Source organism: Hemitrygon akajei, chromosome 3, assembly GCF_048418815.1.
Source record: "Hemitrygon akajei chromosome 3, sHemAka1.3, whole genome shotgun sequence".
Classification (NCBI taxonomy): domain Eukaryota; kingdom Metazoa; phylum Chordata; class Chondrichthyes; order Myliobatiformes; family Dasyatidae; genus Hemitrygon; species Hemitrygon akajei.
Window position 1 is genome coordinate 26,819,453 of NC_133126.1, and position 18,947 is coordinate 26,838,399.

Here is an 18,947-nt window from a genome sequence, read left to right on the forward strand (position 1 = left end):
CCTAACCTGACCCCAACTTCCCTCTCTGTCCCTAAAAGCTTTTCTACAAACCTAAAAAAACAAAAACAGGGAAGTCTGAGGTGTGACTCAATGGCAGTAGCAGCTCAGTGCCTCTTGCACTAACGATTTATGTCAAGTTTCTGTATCTGTCTAGCTTCTTTGATGGTATCCAACCTAGCCTCCCCGCCACCCTCCCCAACCCCCCCCCCCATTGTACTGATGGCATTGAGGTCAGAGGGACTGTGAACTTCTCCCAATAGCCTTTACAAGCTCCATTGCTGTACAGAATCCTCTGATACTGACTCCTGATTCCCACCTTCAGCTTGGCCAGTCTACGGTTCACTTAATAGACATGGTATACGGTAATTCCTATGCTCCTAGCCCGATGTGTAGCAGTTAGCACAGTTGCTCTACAGCGGCAGCGATCGCCGATCGGTGTTCAATTCCCTCCACTCGCTGTAAAGAGTTTTACATTCTCACCATGACTGCATGGGTTTCCTCCAGGTGTCCGGTTCTTCTGGAGATATATGGTTAAGGTTAGGGTTACTAAGTTGTAGGCACTGGAAGCACGGTGACACTTCCAGGTTTCCCCCAGCACAATCCTTGCTGATTTGATATGGTGCAAATGACGTATTTCACTGTATGTTTCAATGTAGGTGTGACAAATAAAGCTAATCTTTATGTCTCTTTTATGCTTCTCCTGCCAACTTTGCCTCACCCTCTTCCTCATCTACCCCCCAAGTGCAGATGGATTTCATAACTCCAGGACTAGTCCACCTTCACCAGACCTTCAGGAGCTTCACACAGCTCCCACCCACAGTAGACTGACTCACCCACACAACGTCTGCAGTTCTGTTGACCCTTAACCTTTGATATAACATTACAAAGATCACAATCAATCCAAATTTTGTACAAATTCACCAAAACAAAATTACGGACAGGGATAGATTTTAAAGGGGATTTTGAAGAACAAGAGAGGTTTACAGGATTCTGTTCTGGCACACAATGTCAGTGTCAGAATGTGTGGTGACACTTGTGGGCTGCCCCCTGCACCTGCTTAGGTTGGGTTAGCTGTTAACACAAATGAAGAGTTTCATTGTATGTTTTGATGTACATATGATAAATATCTGAATGATTTCCACAGCTCAGGAGTTTGACATATGAAGGGTTGCCTGCCAATGGTGGACACTTAATTTTGTGCATTACAGGAAAAGAATATGGGCAGGGATAGCTCAGATTCATCAATTTATGGGGGAGCTCAGAGCAGTCAGCTACAGTAGAAAGATTGGTGTCATAAAAGGTGGCTGTGGAAGTTTTGTTTCTAACTAAGGATGAGTGGGAATCTACAGGAGGCACTGCCTCAGGAAGGCAGCATCTGTCGTCAAAATCCCAACCATCCGAGGCATGCCATCTCTTCACTGCTACAAACGGGCAGGATGTACAGGAGACTGAAATCCCACACAACCAAGCTCAAGAGCAGCTCCTTCCCTTCAACCTTGGAACAGCATTAGTGGTGAATGTGGGTTCAATTACAACATCTAAGAGAAATTTAAATAGGTACATGGATGGGAGTTGTGTGGAGGGCTATGGTCCAGGTGCAGGTCGATGGGACTAGCAGAATAATATTTTGGCGTGGACTAGATGGGCTGAAAGGCTTGTTTCTGTGCTGTAGTGCTCCATGTTCTGTGCTTTGTGTAGAACTGTTGACATGCCTCCTTCATGCTTGCATCAATGGGTGAATAGTTTGTACGTGGTAACAATTGTGGTACATACCTGGGCCCATACAAAAACCACACTATAAAATAACACCTGCCCCTTTTCAACCTGCAACTGCAGACATGTTTGCTCTGTTTTGGTAATGTGAAAAGCTGGATGGAAGTAGGTTGGATTCAAGACTTGATGCCATATTTTTCTATCCTGAGCAGGTGACCGAGGGATCAAGCATTTGTTCATCGAAGACCAGCTACTGAAAGCTTCCCTCTCATTGTCTCACGCAAAGTCCGTGCTCATAACCACTGGATTTCCAACCCACTTTAATCATCAGCCCCCAGAGGAGACGGATGGTCCTCCCGGAGCCATTGCCATGGCAGCCATGCTGCAGGCCCAGAAGAAGGGCGTCGTCATAGTAACAGATCAAAGAGCCTTAGAGATGAACAAGAAGATCATTGAAGAGGCTGTTGAGCAAGGTGCTTTGTTTTCTTTCATATAAAAATTGCCAGAAAGTGATTGATGGTTATCAGCACGTTTTAATACACTGATTCTTTCTGAATGCTAACCTGAGTAGACAGATATAGTTGCAACATTTAAGAAGTATTCAGACAATCATTGAATCGCCAAGGCAGAGAAGGTCAAATAATAAGGGCAAATGGAATTAACATGGAGGGGTGCAGTGATCAGCATGGACATGGTGGAGTAAGGGGCCCATTTCTGTGGAGAGCAAAGAGAAGGAGACTGTTTCATAGAGCTGGAGATGTTGTACGTATCTGCAACACTATGAAATAGTCTTTTCTCTGTTAATCCCTCCATTAATCGCCATTTGTTTAACTTTAACAAAATAGTACAGGTGTATGCATTGAGTGGTCTGGGATTGTCTTAGCCTCCTACAAAGGTCTAGATAAAGTGGACAGGGACGGGATGTTTCCAATGGTGAGAAAATCTAGGACCAGAAGGCATAGCCTCAGAATAGAGGGATGTCCCTTTACAACAGAAATGAGGAGGAATTTCTGTAGCTAGAAGGTGACGATTCTGTGTAATGATTGTCACAGATGGCTATGGAGGCCAAATCATTGGTTATATTTAAAGCAGGGGTTCTTGATTAGTAATGGTATCAGTGTTATGGGAAGAAGCCAGGAGATTGACATTGAGAGGGAAAATAAATCAGCCATGATCGAATGGTGGAGCAGTCTCGAGGCCTGATAGCCCAATTCTGCTCCTCTGTCATATGGCCTTATAGCCTTTTTCTGTGCTTTATCATATGTTTTTTGCCAGCTGTCATTCACATTAATTGTCCTGAAGGAATGGAGTGACAGAGATTGTCAACTGCTCTTCACAGACAAATTCCTTACTGGCAATTATGGCAGGAAAGTCTCTTTGACACACCCACGCAGAAAGACACAGACAGGACTCAGAGACACAGATACACACACAGAAAAGCACACAAGTGTGCAAGGACACACAGACCTGCGCACAGAAAGGCATAGAAATACACACACACACTGAGAAATATACACAAAGAAACACAGACAAACAGAGTTTGTGTGTATGTGAATGAGAGAGAGAGAGAGAGAGACTCAGACATAGAAATACACACACACACTGATGGTTAAACCAAAGGGGCATGAATGAGTTGGGGGATAAGTTTGCCACAGAATTAATTAATTTACTTCCAGGTTTAACTAATAATTGAATTTAAATTTCCTCAATGCCTTTATGGGATTTGAGCTCATGCCTTTAGCTCGTGGTGTAAATGTTGGTTGTGCCTGCAGCAATGTAGTCACTGTGACTAATATTTTGTGTGTTTCCAATATTTATAGTTTCTCTTCTCTGTGCACCTATCTTCTGTGTCTCCTCTCAGGAGTAATGCAAGCCCCCGTGCCTGTTGTCAGCTACCAGGACGATGGTGATGAATCACCCTTGATGTTCCTGTGCCATGACGGCAACCCCCGGTTTCCAAGGCAAGTTCTGACCGAGTTATTACAGCACCGGCAAAGGCCGCTGTCTGTGTGGAGTTTGTACGTTCTCCTTGTGACCTCTTGGGTTTCCTCTGGGTGCTCTGGTTTCCCCCCACATTTCAAAAAGACGTACATGTTAGTGGTCACATGAGTGTAATTAGGTGGTGAGGGTTGGTTGAACGTGCTGTATCTCTATAAACTATAAACTACAAACACGGGTTAGGGGTCAACTGCGTCGTGTATCAATAAAATTAGAGTCGTTCAGCAGTGAGACATCAGCAATAAACCCAGCAAACTGTTCACAATAAGACTTCAACAGAAGTTGTAGAAATGGGGACAAATCCAGTGTTTAAAGGACATTTGGACAGGTGCCTGATTGGAACAGGTTTAGAGAGATTGTGGGCCAAACACAGGCACATACCAACTCAGAATGGCAGGGATAAGTTGGGCCAAAGGGCCTGTTTCCGTACTGTATGATTCTATGACTCTAGCACCGGGGATAAATTTGAAAATTGGTTTATTGTTGTCACATATACCGAGGTCGTACATGCAGACCGTTTCAGTACGACAGTGCATGGAGTTAGGGAAGGGAAGAGAATAGCAGCATACAGAATGAAATGCTACAGCTTCAGAGGAAGTGCAGTGCAGGCAGATGATAAACTGCAAGGCCACAACGAGGTAGATTATCATGAGTCAAGAGGTCAAGAGTCCAGTCATCATACTAGGGTACCGTTCAATAATCTTGTAACAGTGGGATTGAAGCTATACTTGAACCTGTTGGTACGTGCTTTTTGGAATTTCTATCTTCTGCTCGATGGAAAGGGGGTAAAAGAGAGTATGTCTGGGGTGGCTGGGTTGCTTTACTGAGGCAACGAGAAGTATGGAGGGGAGGCTGGTTTCTCTGATGTTCTGAGGTGTGTCCACAACTCACTACAGTTATTTGTGGCCTCTATCAGAGCAGTTGCCATACCAAACTGATAGAGGTGGGGCTATTGGTCCCTGTATAACAGGACATCAACTAAAAGCGGGTTCTGTGTGCAACAGGATGCAATTAATAAGCAGGTGGATATCTGTCTGGGTAGCCTCCAACGTAATAGTACGAACATTGATAACTCAAACTTATGGTTAATTTTTCTCCCTCCCCCTTCTCTCTTTTTCAATTCACTGTTCTGGCTCCTCTCGTACCCCTTCTCCTCTTCTCACCTGCCCAACACCTCCCCCCGATTCCTCTCCTCCTTCCCTTTCTTCCATGGTCCACTGACCCCTCCTGTCAGATTCCTTCTTCTTTAGCCCTTTACTTCTTCCACCTATCCCATTCCAGATTTTTACTTCATCCGCTCCTTGTCTACCCACCCCCAACCTGGTCTTACCTACCACCTACCATTTTGTACTCCTTCCACTCTTCCCCACCTTCTTATTTCTGGCTTCTGTCTCCTTTTTTTCCAGTTATGATAAAGAGTGTTGGTCCAAAATGCAGTCTGCCCTGCTGAGCTCTTCCAGCATTTTGTGTGTGTTGCTCTGGAATGGCAGCACGCCTGTCTAACAGGACATTAACCAAACTAGGGTTCTGTGCGCAATGGGACACCATTAATAAACAGATGATGGGGCAGGGTCCCTGTACAATAGGACATCAACCAAACGAGGTTCCTCGTACAATGGGGTGCTGTCAGTAAAAGGGATGGAGGGGTTCCCAAACTACAGGACATATGATCCAGCACCCACAATTTACACTCAGTAACTGTTGCACAGTCTTCCTGCCAGGATTGAGTGGTAATGTCCTCCTTCTCCTCCTGCCCCCTCCTTTTTGTTCTGGCTGTTTCCCTTCTTTACCAGTCTTGATGAAGGGTCTCAGCCTGAAATGTCAGCTCTTTATTCCTTTCCATTGTTGCCTGACCTGCTGAGTTCCTCCAGCATTTACTCGGGATTTCCAGCACCTTCAGAATCTCTGGTGATCTATTTTTTTGCAATTTTGTTTGCCCGTGGATAGGTTTGACCATCTTGTGGCCATCGAGCGTGCAGGCATGGCCGCCGATGGCAACTACTACAATGCAAGGAAAGTGAACATCAAGCACTTGGTGGATCCCATTGACAAACTGTTCCTGGCAGTCAAAAACATCCCAGGGATAGTCACAACCGGTAAGTGTAAGATTGTCCTTGGGTTCTGGCTATCCATCATCCTGTAGGGTGTAGAGATTGGGATGGATCTCGTTACTTATCAGCTATGGGATGTCACAGTAGTAGTGGTTACCGTAACGGTGCCAGCGACCCTGGTTCAATTCCGCCACCATTTGTAAGGAGTTTCTACATTCTATCTGTAACTGCGTGGGTTTCCTCCGCGTGCTCCAGTTTCCTCTCTCGTTCCAAAGGCTTGCAGGTTAGTAGGTTAATTGGTCACGTAAGTGTAATTGGATGGAGCAGGCTTGTTGGGCTGGGAGGACCTGTCCCCGTGTTGTTTCTCTAAATAAAATAAATCAAGATTAAAAAGTGGCTTGGACACGATGGGCTAAATTCTCTCCGGTCCTGCCCTTCAGTGAGTGCTACAAAGCTGGGCTCTGGGGCAAAGGATATATAGAAGTGGGTTGGAATACTAGCTGCTGCTCTGAGTGGGTGAAGCCAAATTGAGATTGTGGAAGCACAACACCAACCCGGTGCAAGCTGTTTGCTTGAAGAGGCTCCTGGCCACTGGACTTGGTACTCAAGTTCAAGTTTAATTCTCACAGGCATACATACAACAGGTATAATTGCCTTGAAAAGTAGCTTCTTGCAGCAGCAGCACAGTGCCTTACAGGCATGATAAACACGTTAAATCAGCCATGATGGAATAGCAGAGCAGTTCGATGGGTTGAATGGCCTAATTCTGATCCTGTGTTTTATGGTCTTATGGTTAACATCAACTTAAGTTAAATTACACAACATGATAAACATAAAGACACTAGGGCAAACTGAGAGAGAGAAAAACTGAAATATAGTCTAAACAGTGTTCAGGTTTTTCAGGGTGGTTCAAGAACCTGATGGTTGTGAAGAAAAAACTTTCAGGTGTGGGTCTTCAGGCTCCTGTACCTCCTGCCTGATGGCAGTGTCAAGAAGACCATTAGGCATAGGTGCAGAATTAGGCTATTCAGCTCATCGAGTCTGCTCCTCCATTCAATCATGGATAATTTGTGGCAATTAATTCCAAAAATTCACCACTCCCTGGCTAAAGAAATTCTTCCTCATCTCTGTTCTGAAGAGACGTCCTTCTATTCTGAGGCTGTACATTCTAGTCCTAGACTCCCCCACTATTGGAAACACCATCTTCTCCACTCTATCTAGGACTTTCAATGTTCGGTAGGTTTCAATAATATCCCCCCCCCCCCCCTTGTCTGTGTTCCTCTTAATAATCCTGGGATGTATTAATTCCCCAGCCCCTAGCTTGAAGCTTCTCTTGCCAATTTGCCTGCTTCACCCTCAGTGGCAGGATTTGGAACTGCGATCTTCTGATTGCCAGTCTCTGTAAGCCCTCAGAACTGTACGTTTCTCCAACTGCAGCACATCCTATGGTACTCGTTCACCGTCAGATGGTACGGTCAGTGAGATTCCCCGTGAACCCTCCATGTCTGCCTTAACACCCATCCTCTTGGTCAGACTTAACGATGGATATTCATTTCCTAGGCCTGTTGCTCATGTTTGCTAAACTCACTTTCTAAACACAGCCACTGCCACTTGTAAGACCAAACAGACGTAAGTAAACTTCCAACTAGTATTTCTTTGATTGGTTTTTGGTCGAAAACTGGAGTCAGTCTTCAGTTCTTAAAATGTAAATGGCAAGCAGTAATCAGCTTGAAGTTAAAACACAGTTTGAAAAAGAGCTCTGTATATAGCAGACATTCTGTAGAAAGCAGGTCATAGCTCATAGTATCCTGTCTTACTGCTTAAGAATGCAGTATAAGACAATGCATTGTTTAATTTGGCGTGTTTCAAATCAAAGATAGCTGACTAAATTGCTTAGTTCAAAGAAGCATATCAAATAACTGATGTGTTTATAGTTGGGAGTTTTATGTACTCAAGGAAGTTTGCTTCACAGCATTAATGGTAGGAGCTGAAAACTATCCCCAAGATGGTTTTAGCAACACACTCGAAATGCTGGAGGAACTCAGCAGGTCAGGAAAGAATAAACAGTCAATGTTTCAGGATTCTTCTTCAGGACTGGAAGGGAAGGGAGAAGCTGCTAGAATAAAAAGGTGAGGGAAGGGGAAGGAGGATGGCTAGAGGGTGATAGGTGAAGCCAGGTGGGTGGGAAAGTAAGAAGCTGGAGAAGATGGAATCTGATAGAAGAGATTTCCATGGGAGACAGGGAAGAAGGAGGGACACCAGGGGGAGGTGACCAGTTATGTAAAAAAGGGTATCATGTGTGTGAATTTAGCTAAGTGGCGGAAGAAGTATATAAATGTTGAAACCAGTTCAGACTTATTAGGAGGAATGAGGTAAAGAACATCAAGAAGCTATGAAAGAAGCTGAGTTTCTGCGACAGATGATTCATTCGTCTGCATTGCTGGTACCTCTTTAGAGCTTACAGGAATTGTACCTTCTTTTAGAAATCTTTTCTACTTTGTATTTTAGAAATGTTTTGTGGTTTAGAAATGGTTTGTAATTTGGAAATATTTAAGATAGAAATCCTCTTTTGAATGTGTTTTAAGAATTGTTGTTTGAATTTAAATGTGTATCACTGAAAATAACTAAACTGTGTTTTAAACTACTTTGTTAGATGGAAGTATCTTCTCCTTGGCAGGGTGAGAGGACCCACTGCCCAAATTGGGGGTTTTGGCAGCCAAACACACTGTGGAAAATAAACATGAAGTGAATTAGTCTATGAAGATGGAGTAATTACAGTATAACCTCCCTCCAGTGGCTATTTGTATCCAAGAGGGCTTAAGGTCCTTGTCTGAGTTTGAGTTTAGAACTTTGCAGTCAACAAACTCAATTATCATTACAAACTTTGATCACCTGCTCCAACATCATCTTCTGTGCCTTAGTGTCAAAGACATTTGTTCTTCCTGCCACTGTCTGTAAAGAGCTCCAGTTTCCTCCCACATTCCAAAGACATATGGGTTGGAGTTAGTAAGTTTGGGAATGCTATTGTGGGCTGCTCCCAGTATATCTTTGGACTGTGTTGGATGTTTATTTTATGTTTCAATGTGTTTATGACAAATAGGGCTGCTCTTTAATCTTTAATAAAGCAACTTGGAACCCTTTACTGCTGAGGAGAGTTTATAAATGCTGAAAAAGGGTCGCGGCCTGAAACATTAACTGTTTATTCCTCTCCATAGATGCTGCCTGACCTGCTGAGTACATCCAGCATATTGTGGGTGTTACTTTGGATTTTTAGCATCTGCAGAATCTCTTGTGTTTATAAATGCAAGTTCCTATAGCAATAAACACAAATTGGCCGAGATCCCGCCTCTATGGGATGTTTCTCAGATTAGACCCACATTACAGATGGACTCCATATGAAATCATTTAGTGATTAAGTCTCTTGATCTTTACCTCTTCTTCTTTTAACATGTTTCTGAAAATCCCATGAACTTTCCCATAGCATGCCAATTCTGGCAAATAGATCCAGCCCATCATTTTCTTCAGTTTTTCCATTACTTCTCATGGATATTTTAAATCTTAAGAAGAGTTCTTGAAGATGTTTTCTATTTCAGAAGGTTTCCTTAACATTAATAATAGTATTCAGCCTAAAGGCTTTAGCAAATGTTAGTTTCTCTATAATAGTTATTTTCTATTATAATCTTTGTTTATGCATTGTCTTTCATAATTTCTACTGCATTTGTTTATTTTCCTCTAAATGCCCGCAAGAAAATAAATCTCAAGGTAGTATATGGTAAGACCATAAGACATAGGTGCAGAAGTAGGCCATTTGGCCCATTGAGTCTGCTCCGCCATTCAATCATGGCTGATCCTTCTTTCTCCTCCTCAACCCCATTCCCTGGCCTTCTCCCCGTAACCTTTGATACCGTCTCCAATCAAGAATCTGTCAATCTCTGCCTTAAATACAACTAATGACCTGGCCTCCATAGGTGTCTGTGGTAACAAATTCCACAAGTTCACCACCCTCTGGCTAAATAAATTTCTCCGCATCTCTGTTTTAAGTGGACACCCCCCTATCCTGAGGCTGTGCTCTTTTGTCTAGACTCCCCTACCATGAAAACCATCCTTTCCACATCTACTCTGTCTGGGCCTTTCAACATTTGAAAGGTTTCAATGAGATCCCCCTTCATCCTTCTAAATGCCAGCAAGTACAGACCCAGAGCCACCTTTCATTTCTGGAATCATCCTTGTGAACCACCTCCAGACCCTCTCCAATGCCAGCACATCTTTCCTAAGATGAGGGGCCCAAAACTGTTCACAATACTCAAGGTGCGGTCTCACCAGTGCCTTATAAAACGTCAGCATCATATAACTGTTATCATATTATAAACCTCTTGAAATAAATACGAACATTGCATTTGCCTTCCTCACCACCAACTCAACCTGCAAGTTAACCTCCAGGGTGTTCTGCACAAGGACTCCCAAGTCCCTCTGCATCTCAGATTTTTGGGTTTTCTTCCTGTTTAGAAAATAGTCTTCACATTTATTTCTACTACCAAAGTGCATGACCATGCATTTTCCAGCATTGTATTTCATTTGCCACTTTCTTGCCTATTCTCCTAATCTGTCTAACTCCTTCTGCAGCCTGCATGTTCCTTCAACTCTGCCTGCTCCTCCACCAATCTCATATCATCTGCAAACTTGGCAACAAATCCATCTGTTCCATCGTATAAATCATTCATATACAGCCTAAAAAGAAGCGGTCCCAACATCGACCCCTTTTGAATACCACTAGTCACTAGCAGCCAACCAAAAAAGGATCCTTTTATTCTCACTCGCTGCCTCCTACCAATCAGCCAGTGCTCTAACTATGACAGTAACTTTGCTGTAATACCATGGGCTCTTAACTTGGTAAGCAGCCTCGTGTGGCACCTTGTCAAAGGCCTTCTGAAAGTCCAAATATACAACATACCCTTTATCTATCTTACTTGTATATCTCCTCAAGAATTCCAACAGGTTCATCAGCAAGATTTTCCCTTAAGGAACCATGCTGACTTTGTCCTATCTTGTCCTGTGTCACTTAGTACACCATAACCTCATCCTTAACAATTGGCTCCAACATCTTCCCAACCACTGAGGTCAGGCTAACTGGTCTATAATTTCCTTTCTGCTGCCTTCCTCCTTTCTTAAAGAGTGGAGTACATATGGTATAGTATGTACCTTGACAATATATTTTACCTTGACTTTGAATTTGAAATTGTACACCTTGGAAAGTGTTGTAGAACAAAGGGACTCGGGTACATACTGGAGTTTCCTGATAGTGGTGACACAAATAGACAGGGTGGTAAAGAAGACTTGCCTTCATTGTTCAGGGTATTTAGTACAAAATTTGGGATGTCATGCTACAGTTTGCAGGACGCTGGTGAGTGTGTGTGTTTCTGATCGCCTGGCTAGAGGAAAACTATCAATATACTGGAAACAATGTAGTGAAGGTTCACAATGATGTAGTCAGGACTAGAAGGCCCGAATTATAAGGGAAAACCGTATCGACTCACTCTGGTTTTCCTGGAGCTCAGAAGGCTGAGGAAGTAACCTTAAAGCAGTTTATAAAATCATGAGGCGCATGGATAAGGTGAAGGGTCACGGTCTTTTTCCCAAGGTGGAGAATTTAAAACTAGAGGCATAGGTTAAGGGGAGAGGACAAAGATTAAAAGGGAAACAACCTTTTCACACGGAGGATATTGGGTGAACTGGCAGAGAAAACATTTGAGGCTGGAGCAATTGCAACATCTAAAAGACATTTGGACTGTCATAAGGATAGGAAGGGGTTCAAGGGCTATAGGTCAAATACAGCTTCTAATTTAGTTGTGAAGCTTGGTTGATATGGATTTGTCAGGTTAATGTACACCTTTTTTGGAATAAAATTATGCAATGTTACAGAAAGAAAATAGACTAGTGCATATTACCGGAGAACTGGTACTGACCATGTGGGACTTACTTTCCAATGCCTTTCTCTGTCACTTATCTGACTAGCACACATTCAAAACACTTTGTGTGAACTAATTTAGACTGAGATGATAACTCGAAATGAGAGTTATTACAGCTAGATCCATGTACTTATCCAAATTTATCTTAAATGTTGAAATTTGCCACTCATGCTGGTAGCTTATTCCACACTCTCACACTCTTGAGTGAAGAAGCTCCCCCCAGGTTCTCTTTAAAAATTTCATCTTTCACCCTTAATCTTTGACCTCTAGTTCTAGTCTCACCAACCTGAGTGGAAAAAGCCCTTACCCCATCTATATCCCTCATAATTTTGTGTACCTCTGTCAAATCTCCCCTTGTTCTCCTACGTTCTAGGGAATGAAGTCCTAACCTTTCAGCTATTTTCTATAACTCATGTACTGGCAACATCATTGTAAGTTTTCTCCATACAATTTCAAAATTATTAATCTTTCTTATAGATAGGTGACCAGAACTGCACATAATACTCCAAATGAAGCTTCATCAACAGCTTATGCAACTTAACATAGCATTACAACAATGTAATAATTAACCAGAAGGGACGTAGCGGTATAACGAATATCAAGATTCATTAACCTCTAATTGTGTAGATGTGCCACTTACACACTTCTTGGGCTGATATGGATATCAATTTGAACCTTAATATCTCAATTCCAGCTTGGATAACCTCACCAACTTCTTATATAACTTTCAATGTAACATCACAATTCCTGTATTCAGTACCTTGATTTATGAAGGCCAAAATGCCAATAGCTCTTTTTATTACCTTATCTCCCTGTAATGCTACTTTTAAGGACTTATAGATCTGTATTCCCAGATCTCTCTGTTCTACCACAAGTCTCTTGTTATAGAGAAGTGTATTATAAAAGCAATGGGATCCAGGTCTAGAGAATTTCATTCACCATAACAGTTAATTTTCTTGCAGGATTTTCAGAAATAATGATGTTTTTAATAGCTATAGGTTTATTTTGTTACTACAAACTAAACATAATAGAAGCTGCATGTTGTATTATTCTAAATCTTTGCAGAAGTATCATAGAAGTGATACTTGTCAGTTTCCAAAGCAGCTCTCTTAAGTGGCCTCCAGTGGTGAAACTAGCGAGCTGAGTTCTTAAGAGACAATGATGTCTGATTACACAGTGGCTAGTTCCGAATCAAAACTTACTGATTCAGGCTGTGTAGTATAAACAGTGTTCCTTAATTCATTGATCTTGTATCTAATTTACATTATGGCAACACAAGTTATATCAGACTACCTGTCTGATATACAACCACTTTGCTGCCCCATTTAGAGCAAATGCCTGCTTTCATTTCTGCTCTATCCAAGGTACTGCATGTATTATTTCTCCAAGAAATATTATAATTTAAAAAAATATAGTATAGCATAATAAAAAAGTACAGTACAATTATAACCATATAACAATTACAGCACGGAAACAGGCCATCTTGTCCCTTCTAGTCCATGCCGAATGCTTACTCTCACCTAGTCCCACTGACCTGCACTCAGCCCATAGCCCTCCATTCCTTTCCTGTCCAATATACCTATCCAATTTTTTTTCTAAATGACAATACCGAACCTGCCCCTACCACTTCTACTGGAAGCTTGTTCAACACAGCTACCACTCTCTGAGTAAAGAAATTCCCCCTCGTGTTACCCTTAAACTTTTACCCCCTAACACTCAACTCATGTCCTCTTGTTTGAATCTCCCCTACTCTCAACGGAAAAAGCCTATCCATGTCAACTCTATCTATTCCCCTCATCATTTTAAATACCTCTATCAAGTCCCCCCTCAACTTTCTACGCTCCAAAGAATAAAGACCTAACTTGTTCAACCTTTCCCTGTAACTTAGGTGCTGAAACCCAGGTAACATTCTAGTAAATCTTCTCTGTACTCTCTCTATTTTGTTGACATCTTTCCTATAATTCGGTGACCAGAACTGTACACAATACTCCAAATTCGGCCTTACCAATGCCTTGTACAATTTTAACATTACATCCCAACTCCTATACTCAATGCTCTGATTTATAAAGGCCAACATACCAAAAGCTTTCTTCACCACCCTATCTACATGAGATTCCACCTTCAGGAAACTATGCACCATTATTCCTAGATTACTCTGTTCTACTGCATTCTTCAATGCCCTACCATTTACCATGTATGTCCTATTTGGATTATTCCTACCAAAATGTTGCACCTCACACTTATCAGTATTAAACTCCATCTGCCATTGTTCAGCCCACTCTTCTAACTGGCCTAAATATCTCTGCAACCTTTGAAAACCTACTTCATTATCCACAATGCCACCTACCTTAGTATCATCTGCATACTTACTAATCCAATTTACCACCCCATCATCCAGATCATTAATGTATATGACAAACAACATTGAACCCAGTACAGGTCCCTGAGGCACCACTAGTTTACCGACCTCCAACCTGACAAACACTTATCCACCACTACTCTCTAGCATCTCCCATCCAGCCACTGTTGAATCCATTTTACTACTTCAATATTAATATCTAATGATTAAACCTTCCTAACTAACCTTCCGTGCGGAACCTTGTCAAAGGCCTTACTGAAGTCCATATAGACAACATCCACTTCTTTACCCTCGTCAACTTTCCTTGTAACCTCTTCAAAAAATTCAATAAGATTTGTCAAACATGACCTTCCACGCACAAGTCCATGTTGACTGTTCCTAATCAGACCCTGTCTATCCAGATAATTACATATACCATCTCTAGGAATACTTCCCATTAATTTACCCACCACTGACATCAAACTGACAGGCCTATAATTGCTAGGTTTACTCTTAGAACCCTTTTTAAACAATGGAACCCCATGAGCAATACGCCAATCCTCTGGCACCATCCCTGTTTCTAATGATATTTGAAATATTTCTGTCAGAGCACCTGCTATTTCTACACTAACCTCCCTCAAGGTCCTAGGGAATATCCTGTCAGGACCTGGAGATTTATCCACTTTTATATTCCTTAGAAGCACCAGTACTTCCTCCTCTTTAATTGTCATAGTTTCCATAATTTCCCTACTCGTTTTCCTTACCTTACACAATTCAATATCCTTCTCCTTAGTGAATACCGAAGAAAAGAAATTGTTCAAAATCTCCCCCATCTCTTTCTGCTCCACACATAGCTGTCCACTCTGATTCTCTAAGGGACCAATTTTATCCCTCACTATCCTTTTGCTATTAATATAACTGTAGAAACCCTTTGGATTTATTTTCACCTTACTTGCCAAAGCAACATCGTATCTTCTTTTAGCTTTTCTAATTTCTTTCTTAAGATTCTTTTTACATTCTTTATATTCCTTGAGCACCTCATTTACTCCATGCTGCCTATATTTATTGTAGATATCTCTCTTTTTCCTAACCAAGTTTCCAATAGCCCTTGAAAACCATGGCTCTCTCAAACTTTTAACCTTTCCTTTCAACTTAACAGGAACATAAAGATTCTGCACCCTCAAAATTTCACCTTTAAATGACCGCCATTTCTCTACTACATCCTTCTCATAAAACAAATTGTCCCAATCCACTCCTTCTAAATCCTTTCGCATCTCCTCAAAATTAGCCTTTCTCCAATCAAAAATCTCAATTCTGGGTCCAGTCCTATCCTTCTCCATAATTATATTGAAACTCTATTGGAATATTAAAACAGAACATGTTGAAAATACTCGTCAGAGGGAACAAAGGAAACAGAAGAAGCTCGTGCCTTACTACTTTCTGTATGAGCTTGCTTTCTGTGAAACCTTACTGAATGCCTTACTAAAGTCCATAAACATCACATCCACCACTCTACTTTCATCAATCTGTTTTGTCCTCTCCTAGAAAAACTCAGTCAGGCTCGAGAGGCACCAACTTCCCCTCACAAAGCTATGCTGTTTTCAATAATAAGAATACACTTCTCCAAATATTCCTAATTCCTGTCTCTAATCCTATCCAATAGTATGTCCACCACTGATGTAAAACTCACTGATCTATACAAATAATCTCCTCTTGGAGTTCCAGCTGTGTATGGGTATCGATTTGAACTGACATTTCAATGACAAACTCTACCATCTTCATCAGGGATGAAGAGGCAATGAAACAAAATTGATTAGAGAGCTTAAGGTTAAAGGTCCCTGAGGGACAAGTGATCATAATATGATCGAATTCACCCTGAAATTTGTGAAGGAGGAGCTAGAGTCAGATGTATCAGTACGTAAAGGGAATTACAGAGAAATAAGAGAGACTTTGGCCAGAATTAATTGACAGCTGAGCAACAATGGCTGGAATTTCTGGAAGCAATTCATAAGGCACAGGATATATACATTCCCAAAAGGAAGAAGTACTCCAAAGGAAAGATGACACAACCGTGGTTAACAAGAGAAGTCAAAGCCAACATGAAAGCCAATGAGGGGGCATATAATAGAGCAGAAATCAGTGGGAAGTTAGAGGATTGGGAAGGTTTTAAAAACCAAAAGAAGGCAACTAAAAAAGGTAAGAAGGTAAAGATGGAATACAAAAGTAAGCTAGCCAATAATATTAAGAAGATACCAAAAGTTTCTTCAGATACATATAGTGTAAAAAAGAGGTAAGAGTGGATATCAGACTGCTTGAAAACAATGCTGGAGAGGTAGTAATGGGGGACAATGAAATAGCAAATGAATTGAATAAGTATTTTGCATCAGTCTTCACTGTGGAAGACACTAGCAATATGGTGGCAGTTCCAAGTGTCAGTGGCATGAGGTGTGAGAAGTTACCATAACTAGAGAGAAGGTTCTTGGAAATCTGAAAGATCTGAAGGTAGACAGGTCACCTGAACCAGATGGTGTACACCCCAGAGTTATGAAAGAGGTGGCTGAAAAGATCGTGGAGGCATTAGTAATGATCTTTCAAGAATCACTAGATTCTGGAATAGTTCTAGAAGACTTCAAAATTGCAAATGTTACTCCACTCTTCAAGAAGGGAGAGAGGCAGAAGAAAGGAAACTATAGGCCAGTTAGTCTGACCTCAGTGGTTGGGAAGATGTTGGAGTTGATGATTAAGGATGAGGTCTCAGGGTACTTGGAGGCACCTGATAAAATAGGCCACAGTTAGCATGGTTTCCTCAAAGGAAAATCTTGTCTGACTAATCTGTTGGAATTCGTTGAAAAAGTAGGACAGACAAAAGAGAATCGGTTGATGTTGTGTACTTGGATTTTCGGAAGCCCTTTGACAAGGTACCACACATGAGGCTGCTTAACAAGCCACAAGCCCATGGTATTACAGGAAAGATTCTAGCATGGATAAACCAGTGGCTGATTGGCAAGAGGCAAAGAATAGGAATAAAAGTAGTCTTTTCTGGTTGGCTGCCAGTGACTACTGGTATTACACAGGGGTCTGTGTTGGGACCAACTCTTTTTACATTATATGAGGGGTGATTGATAAGTTTGTTGCCTAAGGTAGAAGAAGTCAATTTTAGAAAACCTAGTACATTTATTTTTCAACATAGTCCCCTCCTACATTTACACACTTAGTCCAGCAGTTGTGAAGCATACGGATCTTGGGCCTCCAGAAAGTGTCCACAGCAGGGGTGATTGTTAAGTTCGTGGCCTAAGGTAGAAGGAGGTGAGTCATTAATTTCAAACTTTCTGCATAATCACTCAGGGTTGACCTGCATGTGCATGTAACGAGAGCTGTATAACTCATCTCCTTCTACCGTAGGCCACAAACTTATCAATCACCCATCTGTGGACACTTCCTGGAGGTCCAAGATCCGTATGCTCCACGACTGCTGGACTAAGTGTGTAAATGTAGGAGGGGACTATGTTGAAAAATAAATGTGCTAGGTTTTCTAAAATTGACTCCTTCTACCTTAAGCCACAAACTTATCAATCACCCCTCGTATGTCAATGATTTAGATGATGGGATTGATGGCTTTGTTGCAAAGTTTGTAGAGGATCTGAAGGTAGGTAGATGGACAGGTAGTTTTGAGGAAGTAGAGAGGCTACAGAAGGACTTAGACAGATTATGACAATGGGCAAAGAAATGGCAGATGGAATACAGTGTCTGGAAATGAATTGGTCATGCACTTTGTTAGAAGAAATAAAAAGTTTGACTATTTTTTAAATGGAAATAAAATACAAAAAACTGAGGTGCAAAGGGACTTGGGAGACCTTGTGCAGGATTCCCTAAAGGTTAACTTGCAGATTGAGTCTGTGGTGAGGAAGGCAAATGCAAAGCTGGCATTCATTTCGATAGGACTAGAATATAAAAGCAAGGATGTAATGTTGAAACTTTGCATCCTTTGGAGGGGTGTCCTTTTTGAATGGAGATGAGGAGGAATTTCTTTAGCCAGAGAGTGGTGAACCTGTGGAATTCTTTGCCATGGGCAGCTGTGGAGGGCAAGTCATTATGTTTCTTTAAGGCAGAGGTTGATAGATTCTTGCTTGGTCAGGACATGAAGGAATATGGTGAGAGGGCAGGAGACTGGGGCTGAGAGGAAAATTGGATCAGCCATGATGTAATGGAATAACAGACTCAATGGGCCAGATGGCCTAATTCTGCTCCTATATCTTATGGTGTTATACGCTGGGAAAGCACTAGATCCTTTTTCACTGATGTATAATTCCCAGGATTATCCCTGTTACCTTTCCTGAGCAATAGAACAACATGTTCCATCCTCCAATTCTCCAGTGCTGCTCCTTTGGGTAATGAGAACGCAAAGGATGCTGTCAACGTCCCAGCAATCTTTTCCCTCACTTTCCATAGTAACCTGAGGTACATTACATCCAGACCTGTGACTTATCTATCCAAATAATAACAGTATAATGCAAGACCATACGTTACTCTACACTACAGTATGTTCCATCTGCTACTCCTTTGCCAGTTCTTAATCTGTCTAAGTCATTCTGCAGACTCACTGCTTCCTCAACTCTAGCCGCCCCTCCACCTATCGTCCCATCATTCAAAAACATTAGGAACCCAGGAATGAAAGGGTTAACAGGTGAGGTGAGTTTGATGGGTCTGAGTCTGAACTCACTGGAGTTTAGAAGAATGGCGGGGGGAGGGTTCATTTTGAATATTGAAAGGTCTAGTTAGAGAGGATGTTTTCTACAGTGGGGGAGTTTAGGACCATAGAGCCAGCCTCAGAATATAAGGGCATTACTTTAGAACAGAGCTAAGGAGGAATTATCTTTATCC

General features: G+C 41.8%; 1 protein-coding gene across 6 annotated transcripts in view; it reads left to right on the forward strand.

Moving 5' to 3' along the window:
• The window catches only part of dglucy (D-glutamate cyclase), a 96,448-nt gene that overhangs the window by 68,936 nt on the left and 8,565 nt on the right, over positions 1-18,947 (forward strand). For all 6 annotated transcript variants that reach the window (XM_073039394.1, XM_073039392.1, XM_073039397.1 and 3 more), the window contains 3 exons: positions 1,926-2,186; positions 3,575-3,674; positions 5,659-5,807. In XM_073039394.1, coding sequence (XP_072895495.1) covers positions 1,926-2,186; positions 3,575-3,674; positions 5,659-5,807 — 510 coding nt within the window. The remainder of the gene's footprint in view (positions 1-1,925; positions 2,187-3,574; positions 3,675-5,658; positions 5,808-18,947) is intronic.